Source organism: Centrocercus urophasianus, unplaced genomic scaffold, assembly GCF_019232065.1.
Source record: "Centrocercus urophasianus isolate 14NV4802_14NV808 unplaced genomic scaffold, USGS_Curo_1.0 seq_12, whole genome shotgun sequence".
Lineage (NCBI taxonomy): Eukaryota > Metazoa > Chordata > Aves > Galliformes > Phasianidae > Centrocercus > Centrocercus urophasianus.
Genome location: NW_024884364.1, coordinates 41,297,190 through 41,313,034, shown reverse-complemented (window position 1 = coordinate 41,313,034; position 15,845 = coordinate 41,297,190). Strand labels below are relative to the sequence as shown.

The 15,845-nt window shown below is 43.2% G+C and overlaps 1 protein-coding gene across 2 annotated transcripts in view; it reads right to left on the bottom strand.

Annotated features, from left to right (window-relative positions):
* PCYT1B (phosphate cytidylyltransferase 1B, choline) overlaps positions 1-14,737 on the bottom strand; it is a 29,106-nt gene extending 14,369 nt beyond the window's left edge. For both annotated transcript variants that reach the window (XM_042810822.1, XM_042810823.1), the window contains exons 1-3: positions 14,621-14,737; positions 2,932-3,031; positions 1,423-1,539 (exon numbers count right to left, since the gene is read on the bottom strand). In XM_042810822.1, coding sequence (XP_042666756.1) covers positions 1,423-1,539; positions 2,932-3,031; positions 14,621-14,737 — 334 coding nt within the window. The remainder of the gene's footprint in view (positions 1-1,422; positions 1,540-2,931; positions 3,032-14,620) is intronic.
* Positions 14,738-15,845: the final 1,108 nt, after the last annotated feature.

The window sequence follows — 15,845 nt, the reverse complement described above, 5'->3', positions numbered from 1 at the left end:
TAAGAAATAAAAGGGATCAGTTGTGATGCACAGCAACACACGTGACACCAGTGCTTTTGCAGCACAAATTGTACGTGGGTGTGGAAAAGTGCCCATTCTTTAAACATGCTAAGGCACTGCATTGCTGTGAAAAGGTACTAATGAGTGCTGGCTGCTTTGTCTTTCACTCCAGAACTAAAAGGCACAGTGGAGCTACGCCATGAAATTCAATAAAGCTGCATTTTTGCCCCAGAGCTCCTTCCCTGATATGTGACACAATCATTTCACCTCTCTTCCTTTTAAAAACAGGAACAAAACCTACATAATTTCCATTTTTTAAGTTTCACATTCTTCACACTTTTGCACATCCACTTGTTTCTACTGCAGGCTATCTGGATCAAGGGGGAAACAAGATGTCCTACATTTTTCTTTCGTAACAAAGGGATGTCATTTCTCTCTGAGGAAGCTCCCTTTGAATTGTCACCATTCATAAACTTAATAGTAAAACTGAAGATTATGTTTAAAAGGAGATTTTCTTTTCCTCTATAATTTTTTTTAAACCTTCCCCCTTTCCAACTGATTTGGAATAAAGATGCAATGAGTGTCTTAGAAAGCATCTGGAGGTTGCATCTACAATCTCTTTATTATCTTTTCTATGAACATCTGAGCAGCTGAATATTGTGCAATATTTCTGAGATGTATCTCAAACTCAAAGGTGCAGGGAAACTGGAAATGAAATGCATGTTCTTGGGGCCTCACGAGAACAGTGCCTGCACAGCCAGCTGGGCAGGAAACAGCCACTCTCCAGTGACTTCTCTGGCAAATGCCAAGTGCTGAGCGTCTGTTAGCAAGCCACAAGGCAAAAAAGAAGGAATTAGTGCAAAAAGCTGGAAAGAATGTAAATTGCCTGCGGACGCTTGAGAGCTGAAAAATATATTCAAGTCATGATCTACATTTAGGTCTATAATGATAACGGGCTAGATTCAGCTTCTCGGCTGATGGTGAAGTCTGGGCTCACACACACAGTACTGACCCAGCAGCAAGAGGATGTGGGCTGTGCCTGACTGGCAGAGGGACTGAAGAGCCAGAAATAAATGAGTGGCTGATCTCATTCACTCATCTCCATCTTTGAACAATTTTGAGCGAATAACTGAAAAAGGTAAATTATTCATGTGGAGCTATTCTAAGCACAGAGTCACGCAGACACCTGCTTTAACTAGAATGGGAATTGTGCCTGTGCTGCTGAGGGCAGAATTTGACTTTTACTTTAATTGATGCAATTGTAAGATGTAAGTCAAGGCAAATCACCTATAGAAAGCCCCCAGAGTGAAAGTAGCATTCAAAGTCATAGTGCATTAACAGCTGGGGGTGAGAGCACAGCAATAACTCCAATGCTAAAGCACAGAAGCAAAAATTCAGTGCAATAAATTACTCTGATCTTACCTCCTACTAATAAGTAGCTATTTGGGAACAGAGTTTTGGCTTGCATAAGAGCTCTAGCATGGCCAGAGTGGAAGAGGTCAAATATCCCATCTGCATACACTCTGACAGGTCTGTCAACTGTGGAAAAAGAAACACAACAGTGACTTTACAGACCCCTAGTTTCATTTAATTCAGCTGAACAGGTTTTTGTTCCCAGATAAGATCATTGTGAATATCTACTCCATTTCTGATATTCAAAATTCTCTGTGAGTGAACTTGCGGAGTTTTATCCTGCTTATTGCTTCTTCTTCTCTGTACTCTGCTGTTTTCTCTCAAACTTAGCCTATTTATTATCATCCATCATCCCCGTATTCTAATTTAGCAAAAATGTCATCCTCCTGTCTCATTCAGAGTTCCACCATATGTCTTGTTCTTTTCTTTCTGCCTTTCTAGACAGTTCTGTCTTCTGGATTTTTAAATTTTTATTCCTTGCTTTTACTATTGCTTCACATTTTCTCCCTCTGGTTTGTGGCTTTTTTCCACATAACTCACCTCTTCCACATAAGCACTTCACTGTCCTTTTTTCATATTTCCTTCTTATTAATGAGCTCATCTTTTTTTTTCAGTCTTACACCCGCTATCACCCATATAACTCTCCCTGTATGAAATCTTCAGCAACAGCCTTTAGGCAGAAAAGGTAAAACATTCTTTACCAAATGACTGGCCTGACAGCTGTGCCACAGAGAAGTTACCTTCAAGCAAAAGGGAAACTGAGACAAGAAAAACAGAGCCCTAACATTCATGGAATGTGCTTCAGCTCTACAGAGAGATATCTCCACTATCAGGACATCCTGGTGTCCATAAAAATTTGGGACCACATAATACCTTGAACAACTGACTAGGAATCTGGTATTTACTCCTCTACAGTGGATCTGCTTACGTACTCTAGAAGCTTATTTTAAGTATGTAGAGTAAGTATGCAAAAGCTTTAAAAAAAAAAACAATTCTCCTGGAATCCAGTGGGGCTGAAATATTTATCTGGGACTTTCTGTGAAATTATTCTGTTTCCCCAGCCCAAACACAGAGGTAAGCCTGGAAAAAATGTTCAGACAGAGCTCACAAATTAGGAATGTTTTCTTTACAAAGGGCAAACCGTCTTTAATTAAGGCCACTAAAGATTTTTATGTGGTCAGCAAGAGAATCAGTGAAAGAAACTCCAGTGGTAGCCATTACACAACACAATTTTCAGGCTGTCTGGAGTGGGCTGGCAAGCCTTCCTTCTGAACAACATGCAAGCATCCATGAGAATATCAAACTCTAGCTTGCAACATTTTCCCCTGTTTTTTTTCTCTAGCAAATAATAAAGGTCCTTTAGTCACTGGTTTCTTCCCCTTTACCTGATAGCACCAGATATCAGGCTGGCCTCTTTGCTTCCAAATAGAAGGCAAAAGCCAGTATTGATACATATCTGTAAGAGAAAGCCTGTGCTTTGAGAGTACCCATGGGCCTGCTGATATTCTCTACGCATACCTGGTGTTCCCAGGCGGGCTTGTGCAATGGTCAGCTTCTCGTGGGGTGCTCTGCACTGACAGCTTGTTTCATCTGCAAACGGGGCAGGTGCTGTCAGAGTCTGGAAGAGGAAAAAACACAAAGTCAATTTGTTTGGTCATCAAGGAGTCGAAAAAGAACCACTGAACTGTTCCAGAATGATATAACCAGGCTAAATGCTGGTGTGTTCCCTATGAACTTTTGCTTCTCGGTCACCCTTCAGCAAATACAATTGTAAAATGATGAGGAAAATAAAGCTTTCCAAAAACTTTCCAAAGCTTTCCACTGTGTAACCTAACTCATTGTCTCAGTTGAGAAGCTCAAGCATTCTGACGAGAGAGCAGGCACAGAACTGTTCTGTTTGCAGGGCAAAGACAGGTCTGACGGCTATAGGTCATGGCAGCTAAATGGTTGGTTTGGTCTCGACAAGTCCGAAGGCCCAAGTTAACAAGATGTGTTTTGCTGTGTGTAAGTAAGCTGGAAAAGCTAATTGGAATCTAGATACTACAAATAGGCCACTCCTCACACGTACCTGTTCTTCCAACTGACAAAACAGCAGTACAGATGACTGGGACCATACACTGTTTTGCTGTGTCTTTAACCAGAATCTCAGACAATTTTGAGGAACCATTCGGAATAAAGCCAGGGCTGCAACCAGAAGTCCTACCTAGCCAGAGCTATCTGAGCTGCAATTCCCTTCTCTTTTCTGACATTTACTGTAATAGTACTAAAACGCCTGAACTGTCATCAGAGCACAACAAGGGCCTGAAGAGCTTATAAATTAAAGACAGGAGTGAGAGAGTGAGGATGTGTGAAGAATGATGTGGTGTTATTTGTCAGGAAACCCTGCTACAGGCATTACTTTTTTCTGTTCATGCCTATGTAGGAAGTAAGAATATCAGGCGTTTATTATCTGCCATATGGTCTGATATGAAAAAAAAACATGCTTCCCTTACTCTTGGCTTGACGTCTCTCCAGAATCATAGAAACAACAAGCTATAATTAGCTGAGTTTTGGGTTGCTCTGTTTCTGAGAGATGAGGTGTTACTTACTTTGCTTCCACCGTGATTTAGCGGTGACCCCACAGCCTTGCACCATCGCTTTGGTTTTGACAGTGACCATTTATGCAGTGCACAGCTGTCAGTATAAATTTGATCTGTTGGTAGTAACAGAATCTCTCTTCCTGTTTATTTATACTTTTTTAGCTTTTAGATATTGAACACTTAATCACTGAGCATTTATTTTCTTTAGCATCCCAAGATACTTAAATCCAAAGACACGTAGAGCTTAATTGCTGCTGACCTCTAAGCTCACTGTCTTGTTGCATGCAAAGGTCAGAGGACAGTAGTAAAACGACAGTAAAAAGTGATCTGTAAGAATCATTTTTGACTCCTCCTGCTTTGGGTTATACTATTTGCTTTGTTTCCCTCCAGCACTCAACCTTTATATATGTACGTGTACATTTTTCCTTCCTTTTTTTCCTAAGATCAAAGACTGCTGGAAATCATCTGAGGTCACACTGATATGTTGGTGATGAAAATCACAGCTTCCCTGCACAGACAAGGTTAAAATTGGAGAAAATATGCCAAACAACTCCACATTTCTGCCTGGGTCTCATGGAAAGGAACTATTCAACTGGCCACCCACATAGCACAGCACAGGGCATTACACATAATCATATAGTGGGAGCTCCCTCCTTTATTTTCTAAATACTGTCTTTTTGCTTCTGTCTTTGTGATCCCTGAGTGCTAACCTGTCTTTTTATCTCCAAGCAAGGTCAGGTTACACAACAGCCCATACAGCCAGGTTCATGCTGAGATAAAGAGGAAGGCAGAAATGTTAAAACAATAATGGCTATGGTCTGAGGCCTGCAACTGGTAATCAGATCCTAGCTTGGCAGGGGCTGTTTCCTTAGAGATTATTTGAAGAAAATAGGCCTGGTTCACAGCAAGATTTTTTTTTTCCAGGCAAACACAGTGGGGCTTTTTGTCCATTTAAACACCTTTATGACACCAAGGTTTTCTTTCAGTCTCTGCTAAATGGAGAACAACTATTAGCTTCTATTAGCTTCCCATCAATCTAGTTTTTGTAAACACTCATCGTTAAAGCTCACTTCATGGCCAAGGGCTTAGACCCAGACTTGTCCATGCTTCCGTTACTCTGTGACCTCTCAATCCCTGGATAAGAAAATGCATTAAACACAGCAGGTTAAAAGCAGCAAAATTCTGTCAAAAACAGAATGCATAAATGGAGAAATGGATAAATACTGTGTGCTGCCAGATGAACTCACACACATCAATAGCTCCCAGTTATAATACTATTCCATTTTCTCTGGCCTAGAAAAGATGCCACAGAGCTTAAAAAGAACATCTTATGAGTAAAATAAGATAATTTGGTTTGTCTGCAATGGTGTAAGATAAAGTATTTCAAGAAGTGATCAAAAACCAGAAATAAATTATCAAGCGCCTTTCTGCTTTTATTATAATTACTCCTATCTTTCCAATTTCTTGTGAGTAATAACTGGAACTGAGAGAAGAGATAATCTACATAGCAGCCTTTTCATTTTGGTTAATCCACTGAAGTACTTGTAGAAGTTTGCTTCAGTTCTGTTAATAATCAGATGGTTAGACAAGTGTACTTCTGTCTTCTTCTGACAGACTTTTCATCTGTGTCTTTATTATTTTCCGGGCACTTCCATTTTGCAATTAGCCAAGCAAGTCAAATCACCCTCATCTTTTGGACCAAGATAAGCTTCGGAGATCTGCATCATCCTGTAGCAGGGTACTGTGCAGCCTCAGCGTGAGCTCACTGGCAAATTATCTCCTTTTGCTTGCTCAGCATCTGCCTTTTGCTTGTATTGTTTTATATTCTTGCACTGGAAATCATCCATAGTCACCTATTCCATGTCTCTCAGGATTTCAGTTATTTTGTGATTTCTCTCTTTTCTCCTCTCGGTCATTTTTTCCCAGGCTAATTTTGCCCTGATTAAATAAATAACAGAATTATTCCCTCACACAGCTGGTCCACAGCTTTGTTTATTTTTGTTGCCCTTCTCTGTTAGCTGCAAGGTGGTTTAAAGGTGGTTTTTACACTGTTCAAGCTGAAAACTCTTCCAATTTCTAGAAAGGGAGCTGATAAGTAGGATGGGGCTGACTTCTTACATGGTCTACTAGTGACAGGGCAGAATGGTTTTAAACAAAAAGAGGGAGATTCAGGTTAGATGTTTGGAGGAAATCCTTTACTCAGAGGATGGTGGAGCTATTAGCACAGCTGCCCAGAGAAGCTGTGGTGCCCATCCCTGGAGGGGCTCCAGGCCAGGCTGGATGGGGCCCTGGGCAGCTGAGCTGGTGGGGGGCAGCCCTGCCCATGGCAGGGGTTGGGGCTGGGTGGGCTTTAGGGTCTCTTCCAACCCAAACCATTCTGTGTTCATTTCATGATTCTATGACTGTAGAGCTTTAACAGATAGGAATAGAAAATTATTTACATGGTGCTCACACTCAGGTTATCTGATGCCGTAAGCACCTGATAGCAGCAGGGAGACCACATCTTCGTTTAAGCAGTCCAAATGCCATGTTGTTACTGTAATATTAATTTGTGGAGTCTAGAGACAACCTGTTACCTGTCATAAATGGAGAAGTCATTGTGAAATGGGGATTCCTTAGTGATATTTATTTCTGAGGATGTTAAAAATAAAATAAAAAAAAAACCTTTGCAATGCAACTCATGTTTCCTGGAAATGAAGACATTGCGCTGAATTGTAATTAAAAATTGAATTCCTAAAAGCAAATGGATGTGAAAATAAGATACCGAATAACCCCTGCATGTGGGGTGTGACCCACCTGGTGACAAGTTTCAAGTATCTCCCATGTTCACACAAGAATTGAATGAAGTTCAATCAACTTCAGTAAATTAAGAGATGGAATGGTAGGACAAGAGTGGCTTTCAAGTAAATGCCTCAGATAGCATCATTTGCACTCAGCATGTTAGCAGCCCCCAAGTATAACTAATGAGACTGAGAGTGCAGGGCAGTAGCTCTCTCCAACTGAACTCCATTCTGAGTCAGAATGCAACCACAGAAGAAATGCCATATGACTACTAGGAGTAGTTTATTTTCAGGCATATCTTGGTGCTGCCTTTCTATTACCCCTCTTCATAGCCTCTTAGGCTACTGTAGCCATTTAACTCAGCTGCAATTCAGCAGATAAATAGGAACAGCTTATGTTTCCAATGGATTTAAAGGAAAGTGGGAGGTGTTTTGTAGAGGAACAGGAGTCAGATCACTGAAACAGCACCTAAAAAGTATGAGGACCTCTACACCATTTATTTTGTTTACAGTCTGTAAGAGGAATAACTAGTAGTGTGACTGTTTTATGTATTTCTTTCTATTCTCCCACGCAGCAGCGAGGAAGAGAGAAATATTTTTGAAGCTGGGCACACGTAGAGGCATCCACACGATACTGCATCTGCCATTGTAGCTGTGTCTGAGGGTAACTGCATGCAACCTATGCACATAGAAGGGGCGCTGCTTTTTAAAAACTGTTTGTATTAACACAGCTACACTACCTTGCTTACCACATAGCAGACAAAAACACTGTTCTCTTGATAGAGAGCACTCTTCTATGTCACCAAGCATTTGGCCAGCAACAAAGGTCTGAGCACATTTCAGGTCTTGAACCAGTACGGCTAGACACGGAAAGCTTCACAGAGCTGTGCTTTGTAAGGCCTGTGCTTTGCTGGCAGGGAAATTCTGTGATGCTGCAATCTCCTTCCCTCTCTGAGGCAGTATTTAAAACAACTGATTTCACTGGAACGAGTCACGTGGGTGAGGTCTACTCATACGAAGAAAGAATATTTTGGGAACCTGCTCCTGATGTTAGCAAACAGTAATTACAGAGCAGGAAATGCTGACATCGGCTTTAAGGAACATTTGCTAAGAGCAAAATGTTATTGAAACTCTTTAGGAGGAACTAAAAATACTCATGGAGCTTCTGAAGTATAAATGCCCTTTGCTAGTGGAAGGGCTTCCTACCTGGGTCTTCTCCTAGAAGGCTGGGGAGTGAAAACAGTGCAGAAAATGAACATCCTGTTGTCTGATGTATTTATTGCCTTCAGAAACTTTGGCCCAGACAGTTGAACTGAATGTTATTGATGGGTGCCCTGAGATAAACTTTTCAGAAGGAAAAAGCTCCAGTATTGACACATGAATCAAAAGAAAATCTAGCTTATTCTCCAGCAATTCTGCTGATTCAAAGAGATGGATCTAACAAAATAGGCCATTCTAACCTAACAAGAATAATAACTTAAAAAATAATAATCGTAACACCTCTGTTTGCAAGCATTCCAAATTGCCTTATTCCCAGTTGCTTTTTCTGTGGCTTTATCTTCAATTATACTTTGTTTGTCATTAATACTTAGTCAGTCATGATTAAATGCGAGATGTAATTACAAATTAGAAACTGAATAATAGCAGGAAAAAAAGCTTCCACTGCTTTCTCAAGAAGCACACTGATGTAAATATGTTTGATAGATGATGAAAATAGCACAATATTCTACTCTAATCTTTGCAAAAGGAGAAATAATGTTGTGACAAGATTCTCGTGTGACAGCCACAGCTTCTGACCAAACAGGAACACAGTATTCAGAATTAAAATACTTTGCAGAGGCAGGATGCATCCCAAGTTAAGCATCAATTTATGCACCTGGGAAACAGGATTTTCATGCATTAGATGTCTATTCACACCCAAGCAGCTGTTGCCAAGAGCTCAGTCATTAAAAGTAGTGGTATGTATCCCTGTTATTTCTGAAGAAATGGCAGGAGAGTCCTCAGGAGACCACATTCAGCCTGATGTGAGTTATTTGCTTACATACATACAAGAAATGAGATGCATGAACCAGGTGAATCATGAAGCACTTCCATCTACGTGAATACTAGCTGGAAAAGAAACACAAGCCTCTGCAAATCACGGGTCTGTCCTCTTTCCCCCAGCACACCTGGAAGGAGTGCTGTACACAAGCAACCTGGGTAGTAAAAAAACCAAAATGATGCTAAGGCAGTGTGCAGTCAGTGAGCCTCGATCCTACTGCCTTGCTTGACAGAGCTTCAGGCTGTGAGGGGTCTCTGACAGGAGGAGTGATATGCAACAGTTCAAGACAAGGAAGCACAGAGCTCCATCAGCAGGGCACTGGTTACCAAACCGCAGCCTGAAAAGGCCATCATAAAAGGAGGACACTGCAACCAGGCTGCAGAACCCAACTGCCTGTCATGAATTTGCAATTAAAATCTGAGCAGCAGGTACCACAGACCCAAAACGTGCAAGCTCTGCTCCAATGCTACTTTGTGTTTTATCGACCAATGCAGAAACTGCTGATATTGGTTCATATTTTTTTTTAACTTCTAATGCCTGTTTCTTTAGTCACCTGCATTAGTATATACACCTGATGTATGCCTAACAGCACTTAACTTCAGGTTTACTGTAGGCAAGAGTTAATCTGCTGAAATCAGCTGTAGCTGAGATTCTGGAAGAACCTAGCTCAGTGTTTAATCTCTACTCATGTTTCAACATAAAGATACTTAATGTCTATCAATTATTTTATGTCAGACGTAGGATAGCTTTTTTTTTTTTTTTTAATATAGATCATTACTCAAAATGGAGCTATGTTGGAGCATAAAGAAGAAAAAAACAATTTTCCCCAGCACGAGGCAAGTATTCTCTGCAGTTCCTCAGCTGGAACACAAGAGCAGCCTGGGATGAACTATTTCCACCTAGGAAGCACACTGGCCTTTCATAACAGACCTCTGATTTATCTGTGCTTCTCAGAAGAGTTTTTTCACCTTTTGTGTTCTGTCTCCATACGTGCAGGAAAGATGGGCAAACTACCTGGGAACAAAGTAAGCACATACGAAGACAGTTCCAGCTGTGCTGTCTGTGCACAGCCCTAAATGAGAGGTAACAGTCTACATCTTATTGCTGTTTCTGTATTACTGGGTTTCTTCTTATGTTTTATATGTGTCATAATTTTGTATATGCTTTTGGGGAGCAAGTAGAGATATCCACATGCAATGGTTTTTTACTCAAACCTCCACAGTAGCAACAACAGCATAGCTTAAGAACTCAGTAACATTCTCCCAGTAAAGCTTCTCCTAAAATTGCATTGCAGATACGTATTTGCAAACAAGGAATAAAGGCACACAATGTAGTGCTTGCTCCCTGTGCTGTGTTCATGGGTGACTTATGAATTCTGTAGTTCTGTGGATCTGATCAACTCGAATTGCAATATGTTTTTGCAGAGACTGTGGCATTCTGGAATGTATACCAAACGTGTGTCCTTTGATGCGGCAAATGAAATTTCAGCAGATTTCTGGTGCCTACAGGCAAGTTTTTATGTATTTGTTAACTGTGGTAAAGATTGCTACGTGCTCCAAGTACAAACATTGGGCATTTTTTAAGAGTTTGTGCTTTTGTGTAATAGGCAACATTTATAAAAACTAAAATTAAGCCGGAGCAGAAACAAAACTTGTAAAGGAACTAAAAGATATTGGATCACACAAAGTCATTTTGAGTTTCTCACATGTCAAGCTTTTCACGTAGACATTTATGCTTAGCTCCAGTTTAAAGTAAACAGATGGCAGACCCCCTAAGTCATAACATCAGATGAGAGAGAGCAAACACACGGGATTCTTTGAAATCACAACAAAAGCCCCTAAATTTGGCATTAGCTCCTCTGGTTAAAATTGCATATATATATTAGTGAGACATGAAAGGTAAATACGAAGATATATGGAGGCTCATTGAGGTAAAACATCTGAAGTAATTCTACAGGTTACATCAGACCCTATCAAATCACTGCCTGCAAATATGAAGGAGGTAAGGTTTCCAGGGATGAAAATATAGAAAGCCAAGACATGAATAAGGTTCTTGCAATTTTTTTTCCCCAGATTTTGTGCTTAATAATTTATTGCTTAACAGCAGGAACAGGAATCTAGAGGAGCCCAATGCTGCCTTCACTGTGCTGTCATTTCTTCTAAAATAAATCATACAATAAAATGAACAACTAATGCAGCTGATACCTCAAATTACATGAAAGCTGTGCTCTTCAAACATTCCTAAATCTGATTTTCCAAATTATTACAGATTCAGTGGCCCCAGAATATCTGGTGCCTAAGTCCTACTGATTCATACAAGCTTGTAGCTTCTGAATCTCAAGTTAAGGCAGTAGAAGGAAGCTCGGGCTCGGGAGCAGTTGCTGGGATTGCCAGGGTAAACCTCAAATAGCCCTGATAATTACAGTGCCTTGGCAGAACATGTTTTATTCGCTGATAGGTCCAAAGTCTCCAGCTAGTCTCCCTGCCCTTGCAACGATGTCAGAAAAAAAACTAGTACAGCATTTCCACACAAGGCTGATATTACTTGCTGCACAGGCAAATGGGATCCGGCTTCAGCTTGAGATGTCTGAGAATAGTTTCTTGTGGTAGTGTGGATGTCACAGAACTGTGATTCCCAGAACAACCTGGTGTTTTTGGGACTGCAAAAGCCCACAGCAAAAGCCACATACCTGCTTTTTTAGGTCATCACGCTGATAGTAATGAAAAAAGTTGCTTAATTCCTTGCTGGCCCTGTACTCACCAACATCCCTGAACACATAGGCCAACATGTTTTCTCCCCTTTAGATCACCTTAGCTAATTTAGGTGGTTACTGGATTTTTTTGGATTCCTCAAGCTGTGCCTAACTTTCCCCACCTGTTGCAGAACAGCCTGCATTCCTGACTCAGGCATTACCTCTCATCAGACACAAAGCACCATGAGCTAGGTACTGCTATGGAAATACACATTTCAAGATACTTCATTCCTATTAACTGACCAATTTTGAAAAGAATGCATTTTAACTCAGGTCCCAACAGCTTCTCCAGGTGTTCTCCCTGAGGCCTACATTATGTGACAGGGACTTGAAATACGAGGAAAAGATCCCATCAAAGGAAAGGTGAGGCCAACTGGTACATTTTGAAGTTTGTTTTCAGGAAAGTTTCAATGTGTATTCAGTTTTGCTTTATTTGCAGCACTGTACTTACAAATTGCCATTGCTCCTTTTTTTTTTGGTCAAAGACATTCTCTGGAACGGTCTTCCTGAACAAAGTGTGCTGTTGCAGTGTCCTTTTCTTTATTTCACGTTGACTAGCAATTCACAAGGTGAGCCCCGACCCTTCCATAAGCTGCTCATGTAGAGCTTCTTCTGGAACCAAAGTCAAACTCATGATCCCAAAATATTGAAATTAATAATAATAAAAAAGGCATATTGTTTCACACAATTTTCTACTTTTCATCTATTTCCTCCCCTGATGTCTCTGCCATCACATTAAACTAAGAGCTTGTCTACTTACGGGCCTTTTCAGTGTAGGTAGACACAGGCAAACCATAATAGGATTCCCTAACTGAGATCCACAGCTCATGAGCAGTGTACAACATGTTGAACACTACATGGGGGAAACTGCTACCTTTTGAATGCACGTCATGATATGACCAGCAGCAATGTTTACCCACTTAAAACAGTGATGGTCCCTCTGACCAACCTATGGATACCTGACCAAACCATGGATGTCTGGAGGTCTAAGCAGGAGAAGCAATGCTCACAAAAAAAAAAAAAAAAAAAAAAAAAAAAAAAAAAAAAAAAAAAAAAAGGAAAAAGAAAAAAGGAAAAAAGATGGGGCAGTAATAGATTGAAAAGTTGTCCAAGCCAGCAGTTCGGTCTAAACAAGAGCAGGATAAAAACTTCCTGCCAAGCTAGCAGACTGCACAGCCCAAAATCAGAGGACCTAGTGACAGATATCCATTAAAAGTATTCACAGATGTAAGGCTTAAAATAAATAATTGCTTTTTTAATGAACAGGATGACAACAACTGTTTCAGAAAACAACTAACCTTTTTGTGTTTTGAATTTTTTTTCCTTAACAAAAATAGCTTCCTAAAAACAAGCCTGTACTAAGAACTTGAAGGTCCAGATCATTTTTGTGCTGCGTAACAACCAAAGTGCAGTATCAAAAAGTTGTCTATAATGGGTATCATTCTGAGGTACCATCCTGTAGTCCAGCACTGCAGGATGATACAAAGACGGTAACTTAGACCTCCTCTTTCAGTTATACTAATAAAATAAGTGCCTTGGTCAGTGATCCACGTATATACATGATGGAGGGGGATCAGAGAAGGTAGTGAAAATATTAAAAAGCCCGTGTCACTAGAGCATCTGTGGAGTTGTGACTGACCCTTCAGGACACCAGCTCTGAACTCTTCTCGAGACTTAGCTATCTAAAGCACCTGTCTATAACATTCTTTATCCAATCAAGGGAGGTACATTCCATTATACTACAACAACCTTTTTGTTGTGCCTGAAGACAAGGTAGATCCGCTGGCTGTCAATGTACCACTTTATATGGACGCACTTTCCATAATCTTCATTCAAAATGTTTTCACTGTCCATTCTGAATTTACTGGTACTCATGAAGACCTAAAACATCATGATGAATCCCTGTTCTCTTAATGCACTCCAGCTGTCACCTGAATTTCCACAGAATTATACTGGAGTCAGCGATACCACAAACACTGGCATCACGTTGTCACTGCCTCCTTTAGAATCTTTTAAAGTGTCAGACTGCAATGTAGTAATCTATTCAAATGGGTATTTTGACATAGAAATCTTGGGCAGCGTGTAGGGGAATGCAGCAGCAACCACACGTGAGCTAACCTGCCCTATCAACACAGCTCCAAAGACATCCCTTGAACGAAATAATGGTTTTCTTTAAAGCTGGTTCTAGCTCTACCAAGTAGGAAACATTAATTTGGGTCAACTCCAGCAACTGTTGCTATTTCTCATCACATTAGAATGGTGTCAACTAATTCAAATATAGCGCTGAAGTTAATTACCAAAGTCTGATGCTTAAATATGTGTTAATCAGACCGAATCCTGGAGCTGAAGGATCTGATTTCCACGCTCAGCTGTTGCATCAATCACACACTTCCACATCTTGCTGCCGTTTGTCTGCCTCCTGCCCCTCCGAGTGTGCAAGAACAATAATTTCCACAAAAAAGCAAGCCAACACTCCGGCACTTGGCATTACCACACGAAAAGAGGCAGCTTCCAGGCTCAGGACCGTCCGGGGCCGCACACACGGAGGTGCGGCAGGTCGCGCACAGCGCAGCGCATCCTCGGGGCGCTCCCTCACGCCCGCGGTCCCGGATCGCTGCCCGGGCGGGCGGCGCTGCGGGCACTACGGGAGCCGGGTCCGCCCGGTGCCGCCGCGGCCTGCCCTGCCCTGCCCTGCCCCAGAGCCTCGGCCGCGGTACCTGCGCTTGAGGCCGCAGAACGGCGCTCCGGCGGCGCCTATCGCACCGCGGCGTTCTTCGTTTCTCTTTTTTTTTTTTTCTTTTTTTTTAACGGGGTGTTTTATCGTTTCCTTTCTCGCTTTCGGAAAAGGACCGGAACTCGCTTGGCTCGGCTGTCACCGCGTTTCCCAAAGTCAGCGAAACGACAAAGAACGAGCAAGGGCAAGAGGAAGGCGGCCCGCGCAGCGAGCTAACGGGAAGGCACCAGGAAAGCCGTTCGTGCCCTCCGCTGCCCCGGCCCTCCTCGCGCCGGCGCTGCCCACACGCACGGACCCGCCCGCGGGCCGGGCCGCACTCACCAGGCGCGGCTGCGGACAGGTGTGCTCCAGCTCCTCCATGGCCCCGGGGCGCCGCTCATCAGAAGGGGCTTTCGGGATACCTGCTTCTGACTCAGCACCGCCGGCGAGCACTGGCATGGCCGGCTCCCGCCGCTCCCCGCCGCCGCCGCCGCCGCCCGGGCCCGCCCGGCGCGGGGCTCCGCCGTCACGCGGGTGCCCGCCCCGCTGGGGGTCTCCCCACGAGCAGCCCGGGGGCACGGCCGCCTCGCGTCGCCATGGCAACCGGGCGGCAGCCGCGCCTCCCTCCCGCCTGGGGGAGCGCCGCGCTCATTTGCATGCGGCCTCCCGGTTGGCTGCCGTCCCGCGGCGCCACTGCGGGACCGGGCCGCTCGGCGGTTCCTCCCGCCTTGCACCCTGCGGGGGGCGAGCACGGCCGGGGGAGGGCGAGGGGAGCGGGACCGAGCTGCGAGAGGTGCGGATGGTCAATAAATGGAAATAGACACACGTACATATATAGATGTTGGGGGTTTGTTTGTTTTTGTTTGGTTGTTAAAGTAAAGTGAGGGCGCGGAGGCGCTCCTAAGGGCAGAGGCGCGCTGTCCCGTCCGCGGTGCTGAACGGACAGCTCCCGGCGGTCCCTAACGGCCACGCTCGGACCGCCCCCTGCTGTGCAACCCGCCGAGCCGTTGGCGGGGCGCGGGGCTGCCTGGGGGCGCCTGTCCGGGCTGCCGTCGGGTGTGTCTGTGTGCTACGTGTCATCTGTTAGGGATACCGAAAGAAGTCAGGGGACTTGTCGTCATTACCTTTCTGTAAAAACGTTGTGCTTCTGGTTGAGCTTCTCTGGGTGATGCTTTCGTATATTTCTGCTGCTCAAAAAAAGTCGTTTTTCAGAGGAAGGAATTAAAGTTCCTCCCAGAAAGGAGGATGAGATGTGGGCTGGCTTCTTCTCCCGAGTAAGTAACAGCCATGGGACAAGAGGTCGTGGCTTCAGGCCGTGCCAACAGCTGCTGAAGTGGAATATCAGGAAAAACTCAGAAAGAGTGATGAAGTACTGGCACAGGCTGCTCAGGGAGGTGGTGGAGTCATCATCCCTGAACGTGTTCAAGAACTATAGAGTCATAGAATCAGCAAGATTAGAAAAGGCCTCCAAGGTCATCCAGTCCAACAATTCACTTACCATCAGTATTTGCCCACTAACTGTGTGCCTATGTACCACACCTACACAGTTCCTGAACACCTCCAGGGA